This window comes from Pseudonaja textilis, chromosome 3, assembly GCF_049901715.1.
Source record: "Pseudonaja textilis isolate UNSWEBS1 chromosome 3, rPseTex1.2, whole genome shotgun sequence".
Classification (NCBI taxonomy): domain Eukaryota; kingdom Metazoa; phylum Chordata; class Lepidosauria; order Squamata; family Elapidae; genus Pseudonaja; species Pseudonaja textilis.
The window spans coordinates 109310119-109335015 of record NC_141992.1 but is presented as its reverse complement, the minus strand read 5'-3'; the positions used below and the strand labels follow the sequence as shown (position 1 = coordinate 109335015).

The 24897-nt window shown below is 37.9% G+C and overlaps 2 protein-coding genes across 3 annotated transcripts in view; one reads left to right on the top strand and one right to left on the bottom strand.

Moving 5' to 3' along the window:
• APBB3 (amyloid beta precursor protein binding family B member 3) overlaps positions 1-15084 on the bottom strand; it is a 49830-nt gene extending 34746 nt beyond the window's left edge. Inside the window, exons 1-2 of one of the 2 annotated variants that reach the window (XM_087930564.1) lie at positions 14893-15084; positions 253-431 (exon numbers count right to left, since the gene is read on the bottom strand). In XM_087930564.1, coding sequence (XP_087786690.1) covers positions 253-431; positions 14893-14941 — 228 coding nt within the window. In that variant the 5' untranslated portion in view covers positions 14942-15084. The remainder of the gene's footprint in view (positions 1-252; positions 432-14892) is intronic. The other variant, XM_087930565.1, reaches the window with a different exon arrangement.
• On the top strand, positions 15053-21150 carry LOC113436497 (SLC35A4 upstream open reading frame protein). The gene is made up of 3 exons (XM_026700929.2): positions 15053-15480; positions 17533-17631; positions 18763-21150. The coding sequence occupies exons 1-3, from the start codon at positions 15466-15468 to the stop codon at positions 18958-18960; spliced, it is 312 nt and encodes a 103-aa protein (XP_026556714.1). The 5' UTR covers positions 15053-15465; the 3' UTR covers positions 18961-21150.
• The last annotated feature ends 3747 nt before the right edge of the window (positions 21151-24897 follow it).

The window sequence follows — 24897 nt, the reverse complement described above, 5'->3', positions numbered from 1 at the left end:
TAGCCATGGTGATTGCCCTGCAGCCTCCAAAAAGAGAGGGAAAGCACTCACCATTCTTGCACGCTTTTTGGAGGCTTAGAAGCTGCACAACAGTACACCGCCTCCTCATGCAGCCCCAGGCATATCATCAAAAATGACATTGCACATCATTTGTGACACATATGTCATATGACTTAACCAGTTTATAATAATAGGACCGATAGTAATAGGACTAGTAAATAGTAGTAGGACTGATAGTATGTCAGAGAGTACCGTTTCTGGAAATGCAGCTTCCCCAGCATGACCCAAACCAGAAGTGCGAGAAGGGTGTTGCCACTGAGTGGTTCCTGTGGGCACATGCCAGTAATAAGTACCAGAAGAGTCATGGATTTTCCTCCATCCTGAAGGAAGGTCGATCTCTCCTTCTGTATTTTGGTCATTCCACAAGTTATCTAAAAAGAAAAGATACGCTGATGATAAAAATAGAAGTTTAATTTTGAAACATTGGGATAATACTGGTATTAAAAAGAAAGGTAAATCAAAATGTTACTCAGTTTATTTTTATATATTTTTTGAGCTGTGGAAATTTATTCTGTGATTAGTTTATCATTTCAGCTGAATCAATGTCTATAGTTTCTTCCCCTAACAAGCTGAAGTAAAAATTACTTCTCATGATTTTATCACAGAAACTGAAAACCAGTTGGAAGCCACTTTAAATGCTACAATACACAGACCAGACATGTTGTTTATCATTATCTCCAATCTTCCCAGCCCTATCCAAAGATCATCCAAAACATACAGCTGCTTTTATATCAAGACATCCATGGTTAATCTTTTAAAATGCTCAGAAATGCCTGCAAGTACAGTTCACACTGCCAAGGAAGCACAGGAGGTGGCAATCGGATTTCCCATTTGTGATTGCTATGATTTGAGAAGGAGGTTCAACTGAGGGTATATAGCTTCTGAACAAGAAAGTCTGTTCAATAGGTGGGAATAACTCATTTGAATTCATTTTTCCATTTTAACAGAAGCCACAGAAAAGCAAACCAATAAAGTTAAAATTCAAGTAATTCAACCTGAAAATAAATATAGAAATGGAGTCTGAGCTTTAGAATGTCAATTTTGCATTTCATGCATATATCCCAGTCATTTATTTTTTATTTCATTTTATTTTTCTTTCAGGATCAACTCACAAACTTGGCTTCTCTTTCCCATTCATTCATATTCAACCTTTCCAGAAAACCTGGAAACTCTGCACACAGAACCTCACCACATCTCTCTCTCTCCCTCCCTCCCTCCCCCCCTCTCAGTTCAGACCACGTGATAGGACAGCCATTCACTGTCCATTCTTTTTAAGACCCAGAGGCATTCAAGGAGACTAACTCTTAGCTTTGAAGCAGTCTGGTTAGGCAATTTTATTTTACAAATGTCATCAAGACAGTAACTATAACCCAACAAACACTTGGTTTGCAATAAGATGCAATCCAATCATTCCGTTGACTACATACAGTCAGGATGGTGGGTTGCTGTTGTTTTTTACAGGCTTCCCAGCTGCTACATGGGCTGGAAGGTTGCCACTTTCCTTCTACTTCTCTCACTTTTTCCCCCAAACCAAAATAAAAATATCAAGAGAAACTCCACAGTGGAAAATTTCCAAAAACCCTAAAAATTATAGCTTTCATAAGAACCTGCTAGTATTTATATCTTTTTCCTTTCTCAAAAAATGGATACAATCGCCCCAAAGATAAAAGCAAAGCTAAATAAGTAACCTGGTATTTCCTCAGCAGATTGTCAAAAAAGGACAACTGTAGTTTGCAAAAATATGCAGGTCATAGGCTCTTTATTATCCTATTGATTCTCTGTATCTGGATGCAATGTCACTTGCAAACAAGTTTGTAAAATTTTCTACATTACCAAACTGTATTTAATTTAATTGGGTCTTGCCATCTTTATCATAACTGCTATTAAAGTAACAGCTCAGCACTAACATACAAATTACAGTCACTTGCAGCCAGATTTGCTAATGTGAATGCATATGCAAACACACATACACACACACACAAGCTTAGTTTATCTGTCCAAGTTGTTAGCAAGATAATAAAGATTTGCTGCCTGCATTTACAAATGATTACTACATAAGGGGCATTCTAAATTACTGTATATGTAGTTATTGATATGACTACATTGTGGACAACTCCACTCACTCACAGGACTCCAGCAGAGATTGTTCAGTGTCAATTTTGGGGATACACCTTGACCTGTGGAGACGATCGCAGCCTCCAACTAGCAACTGTTTTATCTGCATCAGCCCCAAACAGACTCCATATAAATGGACCTATCTGTGTAATATGATGTTCTGAAAAAGATAGATAGAATTCTTTATTGGCCAAGTGTGATTGGACCCACAAGGAATTTGTCTCCGGTGCATAAGCTCTTAATGTATATACAAACAACGAAGTGAAAGGTTATATATCATTGATCATATTGCAATAATTAATTATAAGATACAACAAGAAGTGATCATCATAGATACCAATAGGAGAAGGTAGTAGGAAAGATAAGAAGAAAGATGAGAAGAAATTCCAGAAAAGCCTGAGTTAAAAAGCAGAATTTTTCAATTAATCAGTTATGCAAGCAGAGAGAAATCTAACTTCTAGGGTGATCAACAAAACTTAATTAATAATTTAATGATTGACTCCCAAATGAATCCCAATGACGAATTCAAAAATGTTTAGGTATCCAATGAGAATTTGTCAAAAACTCAAATATGCTGACCTCTCAGGAATAACACACAGCTTGTTTTTTCATTGAAAAAGGTTGGTTGGTTTATTTACTTATTAAGAAAATGTATATGACCACCCAGTTCACTCACAGTGACATGGGCAGCTTAAAGAAATAAAACTCCAAATACAAAACCCAATGAACTCTTACCCCCTTACCAAACCACTGCCTGAGGGCTATAATGAAGTCCATGTGACATCATTTCACAAAGGTTCCGGAAGACGTTCGGGAAAGTAAAGGCCAGTGACCTTAACCTCTGTTGTAGGCAAATTGGTGGAAATAGTCATCAAAGGAAAAGAAACTTTGTAAGATAGTCCTTGACTTACAACAGTTCATTTAATGACCATTCAAAGTTACAACAACATGGAAAAAAAGCAATTTATAACCATTTCTCAACTTATGATTGTTGCAGCATCCCCATGGTCACATGATCAAAATCCAGATGCTTGGCAATTGACTCAAACTTACGACGGTCTCAGTGTCCCAAGATCATGTGATCAGCTTTTGCAACCTTCTGACAAGCAAAGTCAATGGGGAAACCAGATTCATTTAACAACTTAACAACTGCAGTGATTCACTTAACAACTGTGGCAAGAAAGGTCATAAAATGGGGCAAAATTCACTTAATAAGTGTCTTGTTTAACAACAGAAATGTTGGGCTTAATCATAAATCAAGGACTACCTGCACATAATGAAAGAAGAAATCAGCATGAATTCTGTAAAACTTGTAAATCTAAATCCTGTCTCTACAACTTAAGAATTTTTTGAAGTGTGAGCCTTTCTTGGGTGGAAGTAGCCCCATTAACATTGTAAAATTGGATTTTAAAAACTATGTTGTCCATCAGCAAAGGCTCTTGAATGAATTTAGCAATTGTGGGAGATCTGTCTTTTTATGAGTGCTAATTGGTTAAAAACAGAAAGCCAAACATAAGAATCAGCAATTTTCTCAACAGATCTGTCTTGAGCCCAGTGTTTTTAAATGTGTTCATAAGCAACCTTGACTTAAGGAGCCAGTGTGGCATAGTGGTAAAGGGCTGGATTGGGTGCAGAGAGACTGGGGTTCTAGTCTTCCTTCAGCCCAGAAGGCAGCTAGGTGATCCTGGGCCAGTTACTCTCTCTCAGCCTTAATCAACATCAGGCTTTGCATCAAGCTGGCTGAAAAACAAAACTCTTCATCACATCTTGCACTGATAGTTTCACTGTGTGAAGTAGGTGAATGTTGTGCAAAACAGGTGGACCCTGAAATTAAGCAGGATCTTTAGCTAAGAAAACAACAACTGAGGGATCACAAGATCAAAGGTGTATAAAGTTGTGCAAGACAAGGACAAAGTAGATGGAAAAACTACTCAGAAGATTAGGATTGGAATTTATCCAGTTAAGGTGATTGGAAGTAATATTTAAAGACAAAGGAAAACTCTCACATTGCACAAGAGTTAACACTGACTGGATTATATATAGTAGATTAACCAATCAATTATTTATATCAAACACCAGAGTATCCTATTTATGCAGATGTGTTTAATTCTATACTGATATTTTATGGAAAGATGGGATTGGAAATAAGTAACCAACTTCAATGTTGCTCATAAGACAAATTCAACAAAGACTCAATCCCGATACTTGAAGGGGATTGATCAGATAGCAATAGCAGTAGCATTTAGACTTATATACCGCTTCACAGTGCTTTACAGCCATCTCTAAGCAGTTTACAAAGTCAACATATTGCCCGCATGAAAGCATACAGACTTTTCTTGTTGATCCATCCCAACCCCCCTTGTCCAGTCCAACGCCATCCAATAAGGTGGGGTCTAGGTGTTTTGGGAATGTCTGATGTTCGGAGCAATCAACATTCCTTTCCCATTTTCTCTGGCAGCTTGGTTCCTTGAAGGTTGGTACAAACGGGTTCAAAGCATCCCCTGTCTTCCTCAACTGTCATTTCCCCCCTCCCTATTTCCCATCACATACTAAGAGATTTACTATCCATTTGTTTATCCCACCATGCTTCCTCCCCCCCCCCCCGGCCTTTGATGGTAGGATGCCAGCGAGACGCCAAGCCAAAGATGACAGACTTGACACTGGCATCCTGCTTTTCTTAAAGATCTATCACAAGAGACCTAAGCTTAATTACATAGCTGAGTCCAGGCACATCTAGAAAGCTTACCTTAAGTTATCTTGAATTTTCTGGAAAAGTTAGGTAAAAAAGTTTATACTCATAATAATATTTTTTTTAGTTTGCTTTTTTTCATTTCATGTTTTACATAAATGTTTTCAGTCAATTTTTCTTAAATAGGTAGATAATTGTAAACCATGTGGTCATTTTAAAAATAGAGAATATTGCATGATATAATGATTAATAATTCAAAAGCTACTTTCAGCATGAAAGTATCAGAAAACTCTTAATAGATTTCACTGAAATCTTCAGAACCAAAGCTAGCAGTATGTTTGTATTGTAAGTATTCTTAAAAATGTACAATCTGTATTTTGTACTGTACTCCACATAATGTTCTATAAGTATTTGTCCACTGATTAAGTTAATAGAGGACACGTCATACAAATTTAGGCACTGAGCACAACCCCATTCCAAAACTGTTTCTAGATCACGGGTGTCAAACCTGACGTGTTGCAACTTTTTTGCCTTTGCAGAGCCAGGGTGGGCATGGCCTGCATGTGACATATCTGGCCCACAGGCAACCACTTTGACAACCCCTGTTCTACATCTTTCAATGTGAATTATCAGCAGATAACCAAAATATGCAAAGACAAAGTCAGGAAAACAAAGGCTCAGAATGAACTAAGACTTGATACAAAAGTCAAAGATAATAAAAAAAGTTTCTTCCAATGTATTAATAACAAGAAAAAAGTCAAGGAAGCAGTAGGTCCACTAAAGAGAGAAGATGGCAAGGAAGTAACAGGCAGTAGGGAAAAAAGCAGAGCTGCTTAACTCATTCTTTGCATCAGTCTTTGCGCAAGAAGAAATTATAGCCCAATGTACCAAAAAACTACTGTAAAAGACAAACTAGAAATAAAAATTAAAATAAGCATGAAAATGGTTAGAGAACACCACTGTAACAAACATAAATCACCCAGATCTGACAGATTATACCCCAGAGTTCTAAAGGAGCCGGCAGATGTTATCTCAGAACCATTGTACCATAGCTTTCAAAAATTCTGGAGCAGCGGGGAAGTACCTGAGGATTGGAAAAGGGCTAACGTGGTTCCCATCTTCAAGAAAGGAAAAAAACCCGACCAAGGAAACTACTGACCAATCATTCTAACCTCAATACCTGGGAAGATCCCAGAAAAGATAATAAAAAAATAGATCTGCGAACAACTAGAAGCAAATAAAGTTATAACTAACATGGGTTTATTAAATCGTGTCATGTCAAACCAATCTTATTACATTCTTTGATAAAGGGACTAAATTATTAGTAGACCAGCGAAATGCTGTGGACATACTATAGTTAGATTTCAGTAAGGCATTTGACAAGTAGACCACAACCAACTTCTTGGTAAGCTGGAAAAGCGTGGAATAGGCAATATCACCACAAGATGGATTTGTAGCTGGCTGACAAACTGTACTCAACCAGTAGTCCTTAATGGTACGACATCCACATGGAGAAAAATAAGCAGTGAGGTACCACAAGGCTCCATCTTAGGCCCAGTACTCTTCAATATCTTCAAAAAAGACTTAAATGAGGGAATAGAAAGGGAACCACTCGAATTTGCAGATGACACTAAACTGACAGGAATAGCCAACACCCTAGAAGACAAACTCAGGATCCAAAAAGATCTTGACAAACTTGAACAATAGGCCATCTCCAACAAAATGAATTTTAATGTGGAAAAAAAGCAAAGTTTTACATTTATGCAGGAAAAATCAAACCTATAAGTAAAGATTAGATGACACCTGGCTCAAAAACAGTAACTGTGAGAGGGACTTTGGAGTCTTAGTGGATGATCAGTTGAATATGACCCAAAATGTGCAACAGCTGCCAAAAAAGCTAATACAATCCTGGGATGTATAAACAGAGGCATAGAATCAAGATATATGCCTGGAGAATCATCTTAGCAACAACAGTATGTCTAATTGTAATAGTTTTGCTCAGATTCTTCACTACTTATAATGTTATTTGAGAGATATAAATCAACTGGCCTAAGGTCACCAAGTTGGCTTTGTGCCAAAGGCAGAACTCGAACTCATGGTTTCCGCGTTTCTAGCCTGGTGTCTTAACCACTTCATCAAACTGGCTCTCTTACAGGATTTTAATCACAAAGTGAAAATAATATCTTACACATTCATGATAGCAAATGTCTCAATAATTCCCTCTGCTTCTGTCTTGTTTTCTCACTACTAGAAACCCCTGCTTTCCACAGAATTGATAAACCATAATGTAAGTTTCAGAGGAATGGATAAGAATGATTGCATTTTTCATACATTATTTCTTATTTGTGGAATCCTCTTTGAGCTTGGTTATTTCTTACAGAAGTTTCATTACACCACCAAGCAATATCATCAGCACAGGTGAATATGGAAGACTACATTTCCAGCAAAACTTGCAGGGAGAGGAAATTTATATAAACAGGGAGAAACACAACTCACTCTCACACTGATGATATTACATAGTTGGCTAATGAAATGTCTGCAAGCGAACTAGCTTAGAGAGCACTATGGGCTTCACAGTTCAACCGTGAGCTCCATATACTATATTCTCTTCTATTGGAGTGGGCGGAGTTTGCACTGCCAAGTTTGGGTGCAGGTTTGGGTTTTTTTCCTTGGTAATTTCTTGATTAGAATACTGTTTTCTGTTTGACTGTTTTTCTGGTGCTGCTGGAGAAAATGTTTCTCGTCTTTTGGTTGCCTTCTTAATTTTTTTATTCTCTCGTTTAATGCATTTCAATAAAAATGTCATCAGTAGACACCTAGAAATAAACCATATCTTCCAGGAATTCTCTACCAATTTTGGATTTGGCTTGGATTTCTTTTTTTAATTTGACTTTGGAATTCTTATTTTAATTATTTAATTTGGGAGGTGCCTAAAATGGGGAAAAGGGAAAATGACTGTCTCTCGCTTTTACATCTTATTTTGCTGCAAATGGAAAGTTTTATACAGCAAAAAGGAAAGGAATAAAGGTGTTGAGTGCCTAGAAAAAAAAATTAATATAAAATTATGTGCTACTACAACCCAGCCTTATTTCTTGATACAAAGTTAATTACATACAGCAAACGTTCATTAAGATATACTTGCATAAACACATGCATAAATTGTAATTTTAAATACATTAATTTGTACTTAAATGAAATAATGTATTTCTGTACAGTAGAAGACAAACTATGAATGCAAGTCAAAATATGCAAGAAAATGGTAAGAGCACATCTATCCAATCAAGATGAATTCAAATAACCAGGATCAGGTGGATTGCATCCCATGGTTCTGAAGGAGCTGGCAAATATGAGATCGGAACCACTGACCCATATCTTTCAGACATCATGGAGCATTGGGAAACTACCAAAGAACTGGAAAAAAGCTGATATTTATCCCCATCTTCAAAAAAGGGAAACATAATTAAGGAAATTACAGACCAGTCAGCCCAATATCAATACCTTAGAAAGTTCTGGAAAGGATAATCAAGCAGCAGGTTTGCAAGTACCTAGAAACCAGTTATGGGTAGTCCTCAACTTACAACAGTTTATGTAGTGACTGTTCAATGTTCAACAGCACTGAAAAAAGTGACTTAAGACGGTTTTTCACACTTACGACTGTTGCAGCATATCCATAGTCATGTGATCAAAACTCAGATGCTTGGCAATTGACCCATATTTATGATGGTTGCTGTGTCCTGCAATCATGTGATCACTTTTTGCACCCTTCTGACAACCAGTCAATGGGGAAGCCAGATTCACTTAACAACTACAGTGATTCATTCAATTGAGCCCAAAATTACTGTTGCTAAGTGAAACATTTATTAAGTGAGTTTGCCCCATTTTATGATCTTTCTTGCCACAGTTGTTAAGTGAATCACTGCAGTTGTTAAACCATTGACTTTGCTTGTCAGAATGTCACAAAAGGGCCCTAAACCCTAACATCTGAATTTTGATCACATGGCCACGGGGATCCTACAATGGTTGTAAATGTGAAAAATGGTCATAAGTCACTTTTTTTAGTGCCACTGTAACTTTGAAAGGTCACTAAATGAACTGTTGTTAGTCAAGTATTACCTTACTTTAGAAGATAGACTCACAATTCAGAAGGATCTTGACAGATTTGAACATTGGGCCCTATCCAACAAAGTGAGAAAAGCAAGAGCCAGCATGAGGCAAGAAAAATTAAATACATAGATACAGAATAGGCGCTACCTGGCTCAATAGTGGTAACTAATGGGCAAACACTTAAGTAAGCTGACCTAACTAGTGGAATATGACTTCTGTCTGAAGTCGCACTAGGATCAGTCATGGAGAGTGGATCTCTGCACTCCCATGCTGAGTTTCCCCCATTGGTGGGCCCTGAAAGGAGCCAAAGCCACCCTATAGAGGCGGCAAAGCAAAGAGGGGCACCCTGTGAGTTCACAGAGAGCTCCATCTCTCTTGCCTGACCCAGGGCTTTATTTTCCTTTCTTTTCCACGACAAGAAGAGGCAGCCTAAAGATGTCTGCCATGAAGCTGGGACAGCTGAGGAACAGCTAAGACTGGTGCTGGAGCGGAGTTAGTGAACAGTGTCTGGAACTGGGTGAGAGGATTCCTTTTTATTCAAAACTTAACCCCAAAAGTAAAAATCCAGGAGGATTATTTGCTCAGAACTACTTGTTAAAGCAGCGAGTGAACATTTTGAGAAAAATACTAGATCGGAAAGAAAAGATCAAGGTAAGAAAAACAAAAATACTTTAAAAATATGAAAAATTGGATTTTTAAATTGGGAAGGCATTGTTTCGGGAAGGCATTTTAAAATGCTGGAACTGTTTATTTAAAAAGTTAACCCTGCTTTTATAAATTGAATTAAAATCAAATTGGATTGAAACTGGTTGGTTTTGTTATAACATTGAAATTTAAGCTTTGAGTGCCACCTGCTGGAAATACAACATATAATACAACATATACAAGCCTGGCAAGATATTTAATATGGAATAAACAATACTTACCTGGAGGACTGTGAAGATATTTACTAAGTTATATGCATCTACCCTATGACTACCGGAGATTTAAATATGAGAACAAGTAAGATGTCTTAATTAAAGTGACTCCTGAATGTCATGATACATGATTGAATTTATAAAGGGGAATTAAAGAGATTTTGAACAACTTCCTGGACTACTTAAAGGGAACTGAATGATTAACTATGGGACATAAGGAATTATGATCAATGTATTTTTTGAAGAGCAATTTTAGGCTTGAATATATAGTTCCTGTATTACTGGATAAGAGCAGGACCTATTAAAACAAGACAAGATGCTCCATCAGGGGGAAATGAGTGGAACTTTGGAAGGTATGGTGTTGATGTATCAAAGTATAAAGGACATTATAATAAGAAACCACAAGGAGATCAAGAAAATAATACATGGCAAAGCTGGAAAATATAATACAAGGGACAATGAGCAAAGATCAAGATGCCCAGGAAAGGGAGGAGCCAACAGAAAGAATGGAGGAAAAAATAGACAAACCAGCAAACAAAAGAAGATAAGAGACAACAATAAATATAACAAAATAAAACAAAATAAAACAAGGGGAAAATACTTTAAGAGATTTAAAAAGAAACCTGGAGACGCAGGAAGATATTTTTGAAAGGGAGATAGGGGCATAGGTGGATATTTAGATAGTGGAAGAGGGTAGAGATGGGAGAAATATTTAGATTGAATAGTCAGGATGTGGAGACAGACAGAAACAAAGATCTAAGAGAGGAATATGGGAGGCAAACCAAAAACAAATAAGAATTAAAATACTAGTGCAAACAAGAGATGATAGTTAGAAAGAAACTGTCTTTTAATATAAGGATGGTATGATTAAAATCTAGAATAGAGATAGAAATAAGAAAATGGAGAAATATCAGTATATACACTTTTATATAATAAAATAAAATCAATAATAAGGCAGGAAAATTAGAGATTAAAAGTATTATTATGTATGTTTTAATAATGTGATTGGCATTCGAAGAATATATTGAAACATGGAAACAATTAAATAATGGAATAGCATAACAACATAAATGTGTATTAATATTAGAATTATACTAGTTCGATGAACGTAATGAATATGATTAATATTACTATTGTTTTTTTATTAAAATGAAAGTGAATAAGAATTAAAGTATTAATGTGAATAAGAGATGGAGGGATAGAAAGGAAAATGTTTTTTAAATATAACGGTGACATGATTAAAAATTAGAATGGAGATAGAAATAAGAGGGGGATTATTAATACGCACATTTTATATAATGAGATAAAAGCAATAATTGGAGGGAAGATTAGAAATTGAATAATGAAATTATCATGTATGTCTAAACAATATTGTGATTGGCACTAGAATAATATATTGAAACATTGAATAATTAAATAATGAAAGACTATAACTTAATACATTAGAATTATGTAAGAATGTAACAAATATGATGAATGCTATTATTCTTATTTGCATCAAAATGTATGATGCCCAGGTGCCATGCTGTTCGTGCATTGATGTGTATATGGAAAATAAAATAAAAAACTTGACAAAAAATAGTGGTAACTAGTGAGCAAACACTTAGGAGCCAACAATGTGCTGTAGGTGCCAGAAAAGCCAATGCAGTCCTAGAATGCATCAACAGAGGGAGAGCAGCAAGATCAGGAGAACTAATAGTACTGCTCTCCACTGAACTGGTAAAACCATACTTGGAATATTGCATCCATTTCTGGCCACAATATAAAAAAGATGCTGAGACCTTAGAAATTGTGCAGAGAAGAGCAACAAAGATAATAAGGGGTCTGGAAGCTGAACTGTATGACGAACGGTTAAAAGAACTAGGTATGTCTAGCATATCAAAGAGAAGGATTAAGGCAGAGGTGGTATTCAGCAGGTTCTGACCAGTTCTGGAGAACCGGTAGCGGAAATTTTGAGTAGTTCAGGGAACCTCCAAATCCCACTTCTGACTGGAGATTTTACAGTATCCTTCCCCTGCCACACCCACAGAACTAGTAGTAAAATTTTTTGAATCCCACCACTGGATTAAGGGTGGCATAATACTGGTAGTTGTCTTTGAGTACTTGAAGGGCTGTCAAGAGGGGATTGAATTATTGAATTATGCTCCAAAGCACACGAGGGCAGGCAAGAACTGGAAGATCATCAAAGAGAGAACCAACCTAGAACTAAGGAGAAATTTCCTGACAATGAGTACAGAAAGTTCCAGAAGTTGTGGGTGCTCCATCACCAGAGATTTTCATGAAGAAATTGGACAATCATTTGTCTGGAATAGCATAGGGTCTCCTGCTTGAGAAGAGGATTGGCCTAGAAGATCTCCAAGGTCCTTTCAACCCTGTTATTCTATGATTTATGTTCTAAGTGACAGATTATTAAAAACATACCTATTTTAATAAAGTTAGCCAATTGGAAGTCTCTGAATTGACTTCAGCCCTGTAACAAATTTTTACATGCAAAATAAGGGAGGGGGCAAGATTTCATGTTGTCAGGAATTGAGAAGTAGTCTTCTCCAAGCTAAGCTCAGTTGCCTGCATGAACATATCAAAGTGGTTTTCATTCATAGAGGAGAGCTTTTATCAATGTCTTCTTTCAGGATGTTTTTTTAACTTCCCAGTCTAGCCCAGAGTTCTGTAATTTCCTAATCGTCTCCCATCTAACCACCACCAGGTCCAGCCCACTATAACTTATCAAGATTAGCCAAATAATAGTGTCATTATTACAGTTACTGACCAGCATTTTATACAAATGTAAGAAATTGCAAGGTTCAGAGTAAGACACAAAACATTTTCTAGAAGTTAAATTATATAAAGAGGTTCAGAGAATGAAATATAAACATATAATTTAGCTAGTTAACTACATTATAACATTATTTTATGAGTAAAATATTTACATGTTAGGCATACTAAGCATGCTACCATGTGTGTGAACCTTATGATCCATGAAATATGAGCAATAACAGAAGATATAAAACATAAAATAAGATAGAAGGCTTTTAGTGCCTTCTATTTATTGATATTTATGAAATCGTAAAATTAGGGGACTAATTCACTGCATAAAGCAATGGAGGCTAAATAAATTGTTTCTTTCCTGAATTCTTAGGATTCTGGTCCAACTATAAAAAGCAAACAAGATTATCCTCTGATCAGGTGGAACTTCTATTAGTAAGTGGAGTTATGACACTAGGGTGCAAGTTGCTGAAGCAAGCCCAATGAGGAAACATGTGGACTAGAATCTCTTGTTCCTCTGGATCACGGGGGCAGGCTCATTTTGTCAAAGGAGCATGATTATACTTTCCCCCAGTTCTGCAGAGAGCAAGATATTAAAGTGGACTATGGAAAAAGTTTCACAGTGCATTGGGCAGTTAGTACTGAATAACCAATTTGCTGCATGAACAGTTTCCTGTGTATAATCTGCCAGTATTGATTACCCGATTTACCCTGCTTTGCCCAGAGACCCCTATCAAATACCTGCTGCTGGATTGTCTGTCTAGCAGCTCTTGGTAACCCAATCACTAGAAAGGCTTTACATGAGTAACTGCTCTTGTGTAAAACATTTTGAATCTGCCTTTCCAGAAAAAGGAAACGTTATCCAGAACAACTGTGACAACTCTCTGGAAAAGTGAATCTTAAGCCAGAAATAAAGCTAGCATATATATGTAGGATCCTACCCATAATAATTTTAAAACTTTGTAATGTCATACACATACGGATACTATACCTTCATTCACATATGGGACAAAAGTTTCACTTTTATGAAGTCATAAGTTATCAGCTGTTGAGACTGTTAAACTCATAACAATTTGGGAATAAACCACAATATGAAAAATCAATCCAGGAAAGTTGCTCTCCAGATAAATAGCCTGAGATATTAAATAAATTTACATTCTAATGCAACAGTAAGAGCATAATTGATCTATTGAAATGGATGAGACTTTCATAGTTAGGATTTTAAGACCTTTGCTGAAGATACAGAATTTTCATATTTATTTCTATTCTGAACATGCAAAAAAAAATTTTTTTTTAAGGGAAAAATATTAAGGGAAAAAGGAAGTTACACAGCTTCTACCCTGCTGAGGAACCACGGGAAATACACTATCCTCTCTTTTCATATATTTCATATGTATGTATGTATGGTATTCAGCTTTGTTTGGGTATTTTCCCACGTCATTAATGACGTGGGAAAATACCCGAACAAAACTGAATACCATAAATATAAATGCCCACGAAAACTTAAGAAAAAAAACACACACACTTATCTCTTTTAAATACACTACCCTCTCTTTTCAGCACCACGGAAAGCTGCCTAAAAATAGATCGCCAAAAAGGTCCCCCCGCCCCTCCCCCGTAAAACTGCACATTACAGAAAATGGATTTTGCAGAGCTACCCTCTCGCCTCCCCCGTTGTCCCTGCTTTCTTTCACCATGGAAACCAGTTATGAGTATCTTCCCGTTGATGTGGGACAAGACGTCAGAATCTTTTGCCCCGACCAACAGGCGGCAAAGGTAGCCACTTGTGTTTAATGATGATGTTGATGATGATGATAATAATAGTAGGCAAGGTACAAAGGAGTAGCACATTGAGGCAACGACATCATCTAAAGGGGAAACTGCCATGCCATTCCCATCTGGATGCCGACATCAGCCCAGAGGCTGACGCCCCCGCCCAGGATGAGTGCGCGAGGCTAGACAGATAGGAATGGCCCCATCAGGCCCCTTGCCCACTCTCCAATGAGGGAAGGCAGTCCTGACGTACTTTCCAAAACTCAGACGCGCACACCCATACCCTAGTGGGGAGGTCAATCGAAATGCACCTCAATGCTTCCCGGGCCACTGGTTTCTTAAGTCTTGGCCGGCGAGTCCGAAGTTGCTCCCTTCCCTGTCCCACCTGAGGCTGCCGCGTCCCTCCTCCCAAATAGGGGCTCTCCCCTCCTCTCTCTCCCGCCGCGCCGCTCCTGCGGCTGCTACTCTCACCATCGCAGTTGACCAGGATGATGGCCAGCATGTAGTCCTTGCCCAGCATAGCTGCCTCGCTCGCTCCGGAGGCAAGATGTTGTGCAACCCGGCGGGGAGGGAGGCAGCAGCGACGGTGCGGCAGAGGGTGGCTCCTAGTTTGGCCTCGCTGGGCGGAGCCGAGCCGAGCCGAGCCAAGGAGAGAAGGAGGAGCGGAGGGGGTTGAGGGTGATGACGCCAGCTTGCAATGTAGCTGGAGCCGGGCAGAGTTCAGTGGGACTTCTGCTCCCGTGAAGGAAGCCCAAGCTGGCAGCACCACCTACAGGCGAGAAGGCGCATTGATTTCTTCCGACCCTGCGGATTGCCGGGGGAAAGAAAGTAAAAGGCCGAACCAAACGTTGTCATTTGAGGTTTACGCTAATGCCACTTGAAAGCACGCCAAATCGGACAGAACAGCCTGGTGGGGCAGAGAAAGCGCTGAACTCAGAGCAATTCCAGTCCACCGACTCTCATTGGATATATTTGGGGAAGCCGCTCTCTCTTGGCCCCACCTGTGCATGTGCAGAGGGAAGCTGAGCAATTTCCGGCTAAAAAATGGCGGACGATAAGGTAGGCGAGCGTGTGGAAACGTCTTGTGCGCTCCGGGTTTTCACTCGCGCTCGGTCTTTCTTCCCTCATCCCTCAATGTGGCTGCCCATCTCCGCCGATAGCCGGTTTGGGAAGTATAATGCGAATAAATAAATCAATATAAAATAACGCGAATCCCCAAAGTTGATTTCTTTGATTCGATTTTTCACGGACTACCCGGACTCGGGTCCAAAGCCAGCTTCAAAAACAAGATGTCTACAAGAAATGTCAAGTTGTAGGTTGACCAATGCTATCGAACTCCATCTTGCATGTTTTTTGTCACTTAAAGCCAGAAACACTTAAGATTTTTGCTGCCCCGCGCAGAAACTCGTGGAGTTGGAATTCGTCGATCTTCATATAAATAAATCGTGATAGTCACGGAGCTGCCTTTTTTTTTTTTTACTTAAGCATGGAGGAACACATGGATCCTCATGATATCTTCATAATAATGTTTCACCTTAGGGGCATATCACAGATAGAGCTGATTTGTAGTTTAATAGTAAGCCTCGGAGGCAGACATTCTCTGTATTAATTCATATGATTCGCGAGAAACTATCCCAAAGTATTTATTTCTGCACCACCTTTTATTTATTCCTTAAATTTCATGGTGCCTTACAACCGAAAAATAAATATCTGACTGGCTCACAATATAGTGAACATACTAAACAGATAGGAATATAATACAGAAAATTAACAATAAAAAGCATATTTTAAAAAGGTTGGAATCTGTTACCCCTTTGGTTTTGATTTTGCATATGTTTTTTGTGGAACTCCAATATTAAAATTCAAGGAATTCATTAGGATTTGTCCGGAGAATCCATATTTTCTGTCATAGTTCCATGATGTACACAATGATGTAATAATATTTATAATTTGATGGTGATTTTGGAAAGACTATTGCTTTCAGTCTAGATAAGGGGTGTCAAACTTGATTTCATTGAGGGCCACATCAGGGTTGTGTTTGGCCTGTGTGTGTGTGGCCACCGTGGTTGTGGCCAGCAGGACATAACTCTGGGAGGGGCGCCCGTGGGATCCTGAGCTCCATTTTCGGCTGTGATGGCCTCCTGCAACCCTCTGCCAGTGAAAACAGAGCTGGGGGTGGGGGGCTTGTGAGCTCTGTTTTCGCTGGCAGAGGCACTGCGGGCTAGTCCTTCGTTTGTCACCCCTGGTCTAGACTATCCATCTACATGCATCTTTAATTAGCCAAATTTTATTATGACGGGTTATAAATATGTTTGATAGGTGCAACTGTGGCAGCTTTTCAATAGCTTTATGTTTCATCACTATCATGGTCTCAGTCTGTGTAGCTGTCTATGCAGCCTAATACAGATTCTCTCCCCGTCTCCCAGCAGATGTGCACAGGATTCAAGGGGGGAAAAATTTCAAAAACTATTCTTTTGAATGCAAGCTCTATTTCTGTTGTATGTACCTATGCTTGTACTCCTGTACAAAAGAAACAGAGCTTACAATGTGATTTATTTTTATCATTTTGATGAAGGGATCAATCCTATAGAATAGAATAATAAGATGATTTGTCTCCCCCATAGTTCTCGGCATGCTTTAATGGAAGCAGCATATTCCCATTTCTCCTAAGACCTAAGTACTTCAAACCTCCATCTTTGAACTATGAATAGGTAGGATATTAGTTGGGAGTTGAGACATAACAGGAAGGAGTGAATGGGAGTGCCTGTGTTAAGCTGTATATTTGAATGTAGGTCTCTACCCTAAGACCTGGTCATATACCTGATGCAAACCTTGGTAAACAAAAGTTGTCTGCTGCCGCCAGTAACTAATATTTGAAAAATAGTCCACTAAAGAATCCCTATTTCTTGCTCTGAAAAACATACAGTTAAACTGTGTTACGTGAATGTATAGTATTGTTTTTGATCTTAAGCTTTTGGAGAAAAGTCAGACACATTTAAAAAAAAGACCTAGTATCTTCCTGATGTAGTAATAGTGATAGTAGATTCACAAAGATATTGAAATAGATTGTGCATGCAATTTGGAATATGCTTCTTTGTTTCCAATATGTAGGATTCTCTGCCAAAATTGAAAGATCTTGCTTTTTTGAAGAATCAGTTGGAAAGTTTGAAACAAAAAGTTGAAAATGAAGTACAGGCTGGAGTGGGGCAGGTAAGAATGGAGTTGCTTTGTTTTCCAGTAAATGCCTTTCAGTTGCTACAGGATGCTTAAATATAAATGTCAACGAAGTATGATTGGCTGATTAACATCCTGTTAATATTCCATCAGAAATAAACTTCATAATTTGTCAACCATAGTAAACATACTATCAGCACCTACTTACCCACCCCCCAAAATAAAAATGGAGATTCAACTACTCGACAGCTCTTCATTTCCTTTAAATTGAGATTTACTGTATAGTTTATCTGTTAATGCACCACAATATTTGTTTAATGTATTCAACATAACTTCCTCCTCCTATTTTCCTCATAACAACAACCCTATGAGGTGAGTTGGGCTGACTGGCCCAAGATCACCCAACTAGTTTTCATGATTTTTAGGGCTATATAAAGAATGTATATTATGATTTATCCATTAATACATTATTAATGCAGTGGATTATGTTTGATTCAAATATACTGTAAATAGAAAACTCTTCTTGATCTCCAACAGAAATAGCTGAATTAAGTATTTGCTGATTAAAATTTAATTAAGGTTTTGAAATATAGAAAATAAAAGGACATCATGAAATAAGATCAATTGTCCAATTGTTTTCAATTCAAAGCAAATAGATTAGGACTAGAGAGTTCTACCGATCCACATAAAAGGTTTCTACAATTTCTCCACAATACCACATGCATATAAAGTTAAATTACTTTCTCTAAATTTAGCTGGTACGAAAAATGATGAAACAGGAGTATACCCGTTTTTTTACTAATAATCAATAATGATTCTGGAGATATTTGTGATCCAAAGGGCATGTCTAAAGGTCAACTATACAGCAAATAAATGGTCTTGTTTTAATATTAAAAAAATGAATCCAAGCTTCAAAATTCTTATATATGGAAATCTTTTAACTATCTCTCTCTCCTAAAAGTCAGTAGTTAGGTCCACTGCATGTAGTTTAAACAGTCCTATCATTAGGGAACAGTATATTAGTTGTTTAATGCCTCAATTAGTACTTGTCTTGCAACTGAAATCAATATATGTTTAGTTAGTAACATATTATTAGCTCTGAATTCTAGAGAAAATAAGTGAATTTTAGTTTTGCTCAGAGACCTTTTCTTTTTCTTTTTTCAACAGGATGGTTCTTGGCTGGCCTCTCCATTTGTCAAAGGATTTCTTGCTGGATTTGTTGTAGCCAAACTAAGATCTTCAGCAATCATGGGCTTTTTGGTGGGGAGTTGTACTGGAGTGTTTGCTGCTCAGACGTATGCAATTCCTGATGTCGAAAAGACAGTCAAAGACTATTTCAATTCATCCAGGAAAAGATCAAACTAGAAATGCAACAATATTCATGCAACAGTATACTCCAGGGGTATCAGCTTTTCATCTCTTTCAGTTCTACATAGGTCAAAACATTTAGCTCCACTTTAGACATACTTATTAATTGGAAAAGTATTTTATAATGGACAAATAATAACATTTCAGCAGGTCTGCTTTTTAAGGTTCACAGTTCTAGAATGAAACTGATGCTGCTTGCTTCAACTGTCCTGGTCAGATGAGAGCCTGGGTTTGGATAGCAAGGCAGTTTCTTTAATGGAGCAAAAAGCAACTGATACGGCACGCCTGCTATAAATGTGCCCATGCCAGGAAACACAGTGTGAGATACCAGCTTTCTCCTGATCATGTATTTATATAATACTGACATGCATTTCTTTCCTTTCCTGATTTTGCTGATTTGAGTCCTTATTTGTGCAAGCATCTACTTGCCACAAAGATAATGTAGATTTCTTCTTTAAAAAACAAAAGGTGCTTTTTTCCCTTTTCTCGATGCATCCTGAAAAATTATCACTAAATACTAGAAAATTATCACTAAATACAACTTCTTGCTGTTGTATTTTTGGTATTGTGGGTACTGCTGATCCTATTATCTCTAGTTGCTTTATACTATGTTTTAAAATTTTAATGGCTAGAATCTTTGCCATCTCTATTTTACTTTTAATTGCTTTAAATAAATGATTGGTATTCTAATTCTTCCTGCACCAAAAAGACTGACTCAGCATAGGCAACCTGCAAGGCTGGAAACTCTCGGTGCCCTCTGTATGACCTGCCTTTGACAGATGGCTACAGTTTAACCTTTCTTGACCTCAGTTAAGCTTTCTAGGTCCCATACTTTTGGATATTTTAGTTATCTGTAGTAAAACTACTGAAGACACAAGATCTTAATGAATCTCCAAAATCACTTTTTTTTCATGTATTTGTTTACTTGTAAAACTACCTTTTACTTAGGAGCTCAAGGCAGTAGACAATGCTCCCCTCTTTTCCTCCATAACAATTCTATGGGCTACATCAGAGTGACTGCCCCAAAGTCTTCTGATGAACTGCTTTAATCAGATTTCCACCATTACACTATACACTAAAACAGGGGTCTTTAAACTTGCCATTCTTTAAGACTTGTGGACTTCAACTCCCAGAATTCCTCCTCCAGTCATGTTAACTCAGGAATTCTGGGAGTTGAAATCTACAAGTCTTAAACTGGCCAAGTTTGAAGACTCTTGCACTAAACATACTTTTTGTTGTTGTTGTTTTACTGTGAATGTGGTAATTCATCTGTCAAGAAACTAAGCAACTGGATTCCTAGGAGGTCTCATTTGAGTATATTTATTATATATTAAACCTTTCCACTAAATAATGTATGTGTGTATGGACTGTCATAACTGGGTTGCAACACACACACACACACACATAGCCAATAGATGACGGCAAAGATTTGTTGACTTCTTGCACTGAAAGAAAATATTTCTCTCTGAAATATAGCTGTAGATACATAGAGCTACTGTATCTAAGTTGTAAAATATGGATGAACCCTGGATGGCAGCAAATTTTGTGCAAGATATTGAATCAAGTCTTTTCAGATAGTTCAAAGCATATTGTGGGAAGAAAAGGCCGAAATAAAGTATCAGATTTTATGTAATTCAGTTATATTTCATACAAGACCCTCTGCTAGATACAGGGTGCGTGATCTGTGGTGGTCCAAAGTGGCATAGGAATGTATGCCCTCTCTTTCGTGTACACTTTGACAGTTTCCTGAAGATATTGATCCACACCTTCACAAAGCTCTTATACCTCAACAAGTACTGTATTACACATTACAGTTTTCTCTTGTAAACTATACTGTCTTAGGAAAATGGACATATCATGTAATGTTGCTCAAACGATTATGTACCTTCACTGTGTGTGTGTGTGTGTGTGTGTGTGTGTTTATATACACACACACACAGGCACTCCTTCAGTTTCTTACGAACACGTGTGTGTATGCACATGTGCATGTATGTGTATGTGTATATGCATGGCTTTTGGCCATAAATAATAATTATTGATACACAGTATATAAAAATGACTATGAATTGAATGGTTTATCATAAAGTATAATCCCTCTCTAAGGTAACAGTTTTACCTTAGACTACCAATTAAGTTCTGTTTCAATCTTTAATCTTATTTCCCTGATGATAAAAGCAGATTCTTGTATAGAAGCCTATTATTTTTCCGTATGGGGTAAAAGTGCCTGGAACTACTTTGTCTGTCAGATCTTCATTCCAGAAGACATTAAGAGATTGTTTTGTTTTACTGCGTAGTCATGATTTTGAAAAATCTATTATGATAGTAAGAAAGTGGGACCTTAGAAAGCAATCTTCCATTTTCTGGCTACCTAATGGCTAGATTTCTGAATCTTGGGAAGGGAAATATGTATGTTTTTTTTATGAGTAGTACTAGAATATTGTCTCCAAGATGTCCATCTCTATTCCTGCAGCTTTTTTTTTATCATACTCGGAGTTGTGTTGGAAGATGATAGGCTCACCCAAGTGCCAGTTAATCACTCTGATGCGAATATTTGAATGTTATTCTTTTCTAAAGATTCGCTCTAACACAAATATCTTATAAACATTAAGGTGATTAAGTGCCTTTTGCAAGCTGGTTTTGTTATTCTGTATTTTTTGCTTTTATAAAGAATATATTGCTCCCATATACTTCCCAAGAATAGATACAACACAAGCAACAACCAAATGCAGTTCTTTTCTGTTCCATAAAGTTTGCCTAATTTTTCTTTCCTGGGTTTGATAAATATTTAGCAAGTTTAAGACCACAGGTTTAAGTGCTTGCTTTTCCAAATGATGTTCAAAAAAGTTTTCATTTAAATTCAATTCTTTATCGTTGCCTCGTAGAATGTAGTCATATTTTATATTCTTTTTTTTTGGCCAAGTAGTTTTGAAACTTTCTCAAATTATTTCTTATAATTTTGAGTATGTAATTCTGATATCAGACAATAATTAGAAATAAGGCTATACAGTATTGCCATATATTCTCTCCAGGTGCCATGTGTATATTTCCAAAATAAAGTATATTTCTTTCTTTATAAATACTTGATTTATCTAGAGCATTCTTGATCTCTGATAAACTTATCAAAAAGGATTTTTTTTTTCACAACTGTTTTCACATGTATGGAATTTCACTTCTAGGGTTTTTAAAAAACTTGTTAGGTTTAAACATGGTTTGGGTCAGTGTCAAAGTTGTATCACCAAACAATATCTAAACTCTATGAATATGAAAATATTTATTGTTTGAATTGTATTTTTCTTCATTTGTTATAAACTTAGGAAACTATTAAGAATTTTGTAAAATAATGATGTGAAATTTTATCAAGGAATGGTTAATAACAATGGGGTTCTTTTATCACCCAGTACTATTTGCTTAGCTTCAAAAGTTATCTAAAATTTTGGAATGATGAAGCAAACCTGCTATCTATCAAATGCACTAGTGGAAGTCAACAGCCCCATGATATTTACTTGCATGATTACCTAAAATAGTGTTCTCAACCTCAGCAACTTTAGGATGTGTGGACTTAAGCTCCCAGAATTCCCCCAGCCAATGTACCCACTGAATTACATATATATTAAAAGATGCCAAGTTTGAAAATACTGATTTAGTCTCTAAATACAATATTTCCCTTAGTACATGGGCTCCACAGTGGATGGACCTGGACCAAATCAGTCCCCATCACTTAGTATCGGGTCCTCTTTTGCGTATCAATATAAATAAAACTAATATCCTCTCATTTAAATGGCACCATTGTTTTGAAATCTCTTTTTTTTTCTGTAGCACAAACCAGTTTAAACTCTCCTTTTGTTAAGCATGGAGCAGAGAGAGAGAGTTATAATTATCCTACTATGTTATAATTATCCCTCCTACCAGTTGAGTGCTATGTTACTTGAAATGTTTTTTACCCCTGACAATGGAGATCCTTTAAGGAGAGTGGCAGACTGAAGTGAGCAATGGTCAAGCAATGGGTTAAAAGCAAGGAGGCCACACCTACTTCTATTGCTCCTCTCTGGGAAAGTATCAGTGCAAGCCAACAACATTTTCATCTCTGTAAGTCCACCCATTAATATTGCACCATGTTAGCCAACAAATCAGGCTATTCGCTTTTTGTAAGCCTCTGCAGATCTAGTTGTTACCCCAGGGGTTCAGGCCAGTAGGTTAGGCTAACCTTATTAGTATGCTTTTTATGAGGAAGACGTTATTCTCCAGGTGCATGGATTATTTCTTTCATTGTCTAATCTTGGTATATTGTTCATAGTCACTTCTGAGATGGTTAGCTATATAAATTAATGCATGGGTAGGAAGTGTGTGTGGGTGCGTAAGAATTGCAGCATGGGTCAGGGAAGGTACACAGGGATGCAGGTGGGGAGAGGCAGTGCAGATCAGGGAAGATGTGTGTCGGTGCTCAAGAAGTATCTGGGTCAGGGAAGGCATGCAGCAAGATGGCACAGGTTGGTAGAGTGCATGGGGAATGGCATGGGCCAGGAAGGGTGTGTGGAGGTTCTTTCCTTCCCCTTCCCTTCCCAGCAAGCAGGTAAGTGGCTGCTGCTGGATAGAGGAGGGAGCAAGGAATTACAAAACTGGTTGGGAACTGTGACAGAACTTTGGAAATGAAGATCATGTGATAGCAGCCGGCGGCGGCAGTAATATTGAAGTATTCACAACTTCTCCAACTTTCATTCCCTCAAGTGCCCTGGATCCCAGATTTAGACCATTTGAGATACCTTGGTTCAAAAATCATCCTATGTTGCACCATTTTGTCCAATTAAAGGTCATTAAAACTAGAGTTTTAGTAATCTTTAGATTTGAATAACTAAAGAAATAGAGTTCTCTTCCTTGTTCCCTTGGTTTTGGGAGTTTTGTGGCAGACTGTCATTTTTACCCGTTCATTCTGTAGCGAGTACTGCTCATCCACATAGACCTTGACATGTTTATCTGGGCTCTCTCTTCCTGACTCCAGGATTGAAGTTGTGGGAAGCATTGGCTACCTTCTGCAATGCTGCGGCCCATGCTATCTTTGCTGCCGTCTCCTGTAGTCGTTCGAGTAACTCCAGTTTGGCCTAAGCTTTTGCCATTTCTTCCTGTTGACTGGTCTGAACTTTGGCCATTTCTGCCGCCGTAGCTACTACCGCCTCCTCTGTTGCACATAGTTCTGCCTTTGCTACCGGGGCTTCAACTTGAGCTTCTGCAGCTCAGTTGGCAAAATTCACTGCTCTTGAGTGACGCATAGCTACGACGGGAGGATGCTCTGGAATGATTGGAAGAGCTAGCAGCAGAAAATTGCTGTGATACGCTGGAACCTGCCTGAGATCTGGTTGGCTTGGGATGGAGGGTGGCAACTTTCTTAGAATGACGGGTTACTTTGCGTGTGACCTTCTCCCTCAACATTTCCTCCACCTGGAACACGGCATGGAGCATTGCGTGGAGAGAGTTCTCACACTCCTTTTTCAACATCTCGAAGTATTGTATGTGCTCTTGGAGCTTTGAGTCACACAGCTTTGGACGGATTTGAGGCCACGTTCGTTGTCTTTCCATCGTGCGAGAAGCTTGTTTTTCAATCAGCGGATGCGCTTGAGGGAAAGCTTGCATTTGGGTGCATCGCAGATCTTCAGCAACTCTGCCCATGAATCTATATAACATCAATACTGTCTGTCCCACTCATCCATCAAGTGTAACTGCATGACCTCGGTAAGCTTTCTTTGCTATCTGAAATTGTAGACTTTCTGAGGTACCTCTGCCTCTTCTGAATTTTGGAGAGCCAACTCTGGGTCTTGGATGTCAAATTCTAAATTTGTGTCGAGGTTAGGTAGAGGGTTTGGTTTTTCCGGTACATCAGAGACATCTGCAATGACTGGAGACGATGCCATACCTTCAGATTAGCAAAGGGAATTTTTGTTT

What these genes read in the sequence shown, in the direction of transcription:
- LOC113436497 (XM_026700929.2), top strand. An exon ending in TACAGGCTGGAGTGGGGCAG is followed by an intron (nt 17,632 to 18,762) that starts GTAAGAATGGAG and finishes TTTTTTCAACAG; the next exon opens with GATGGTTCTTGGCTGGCCTC.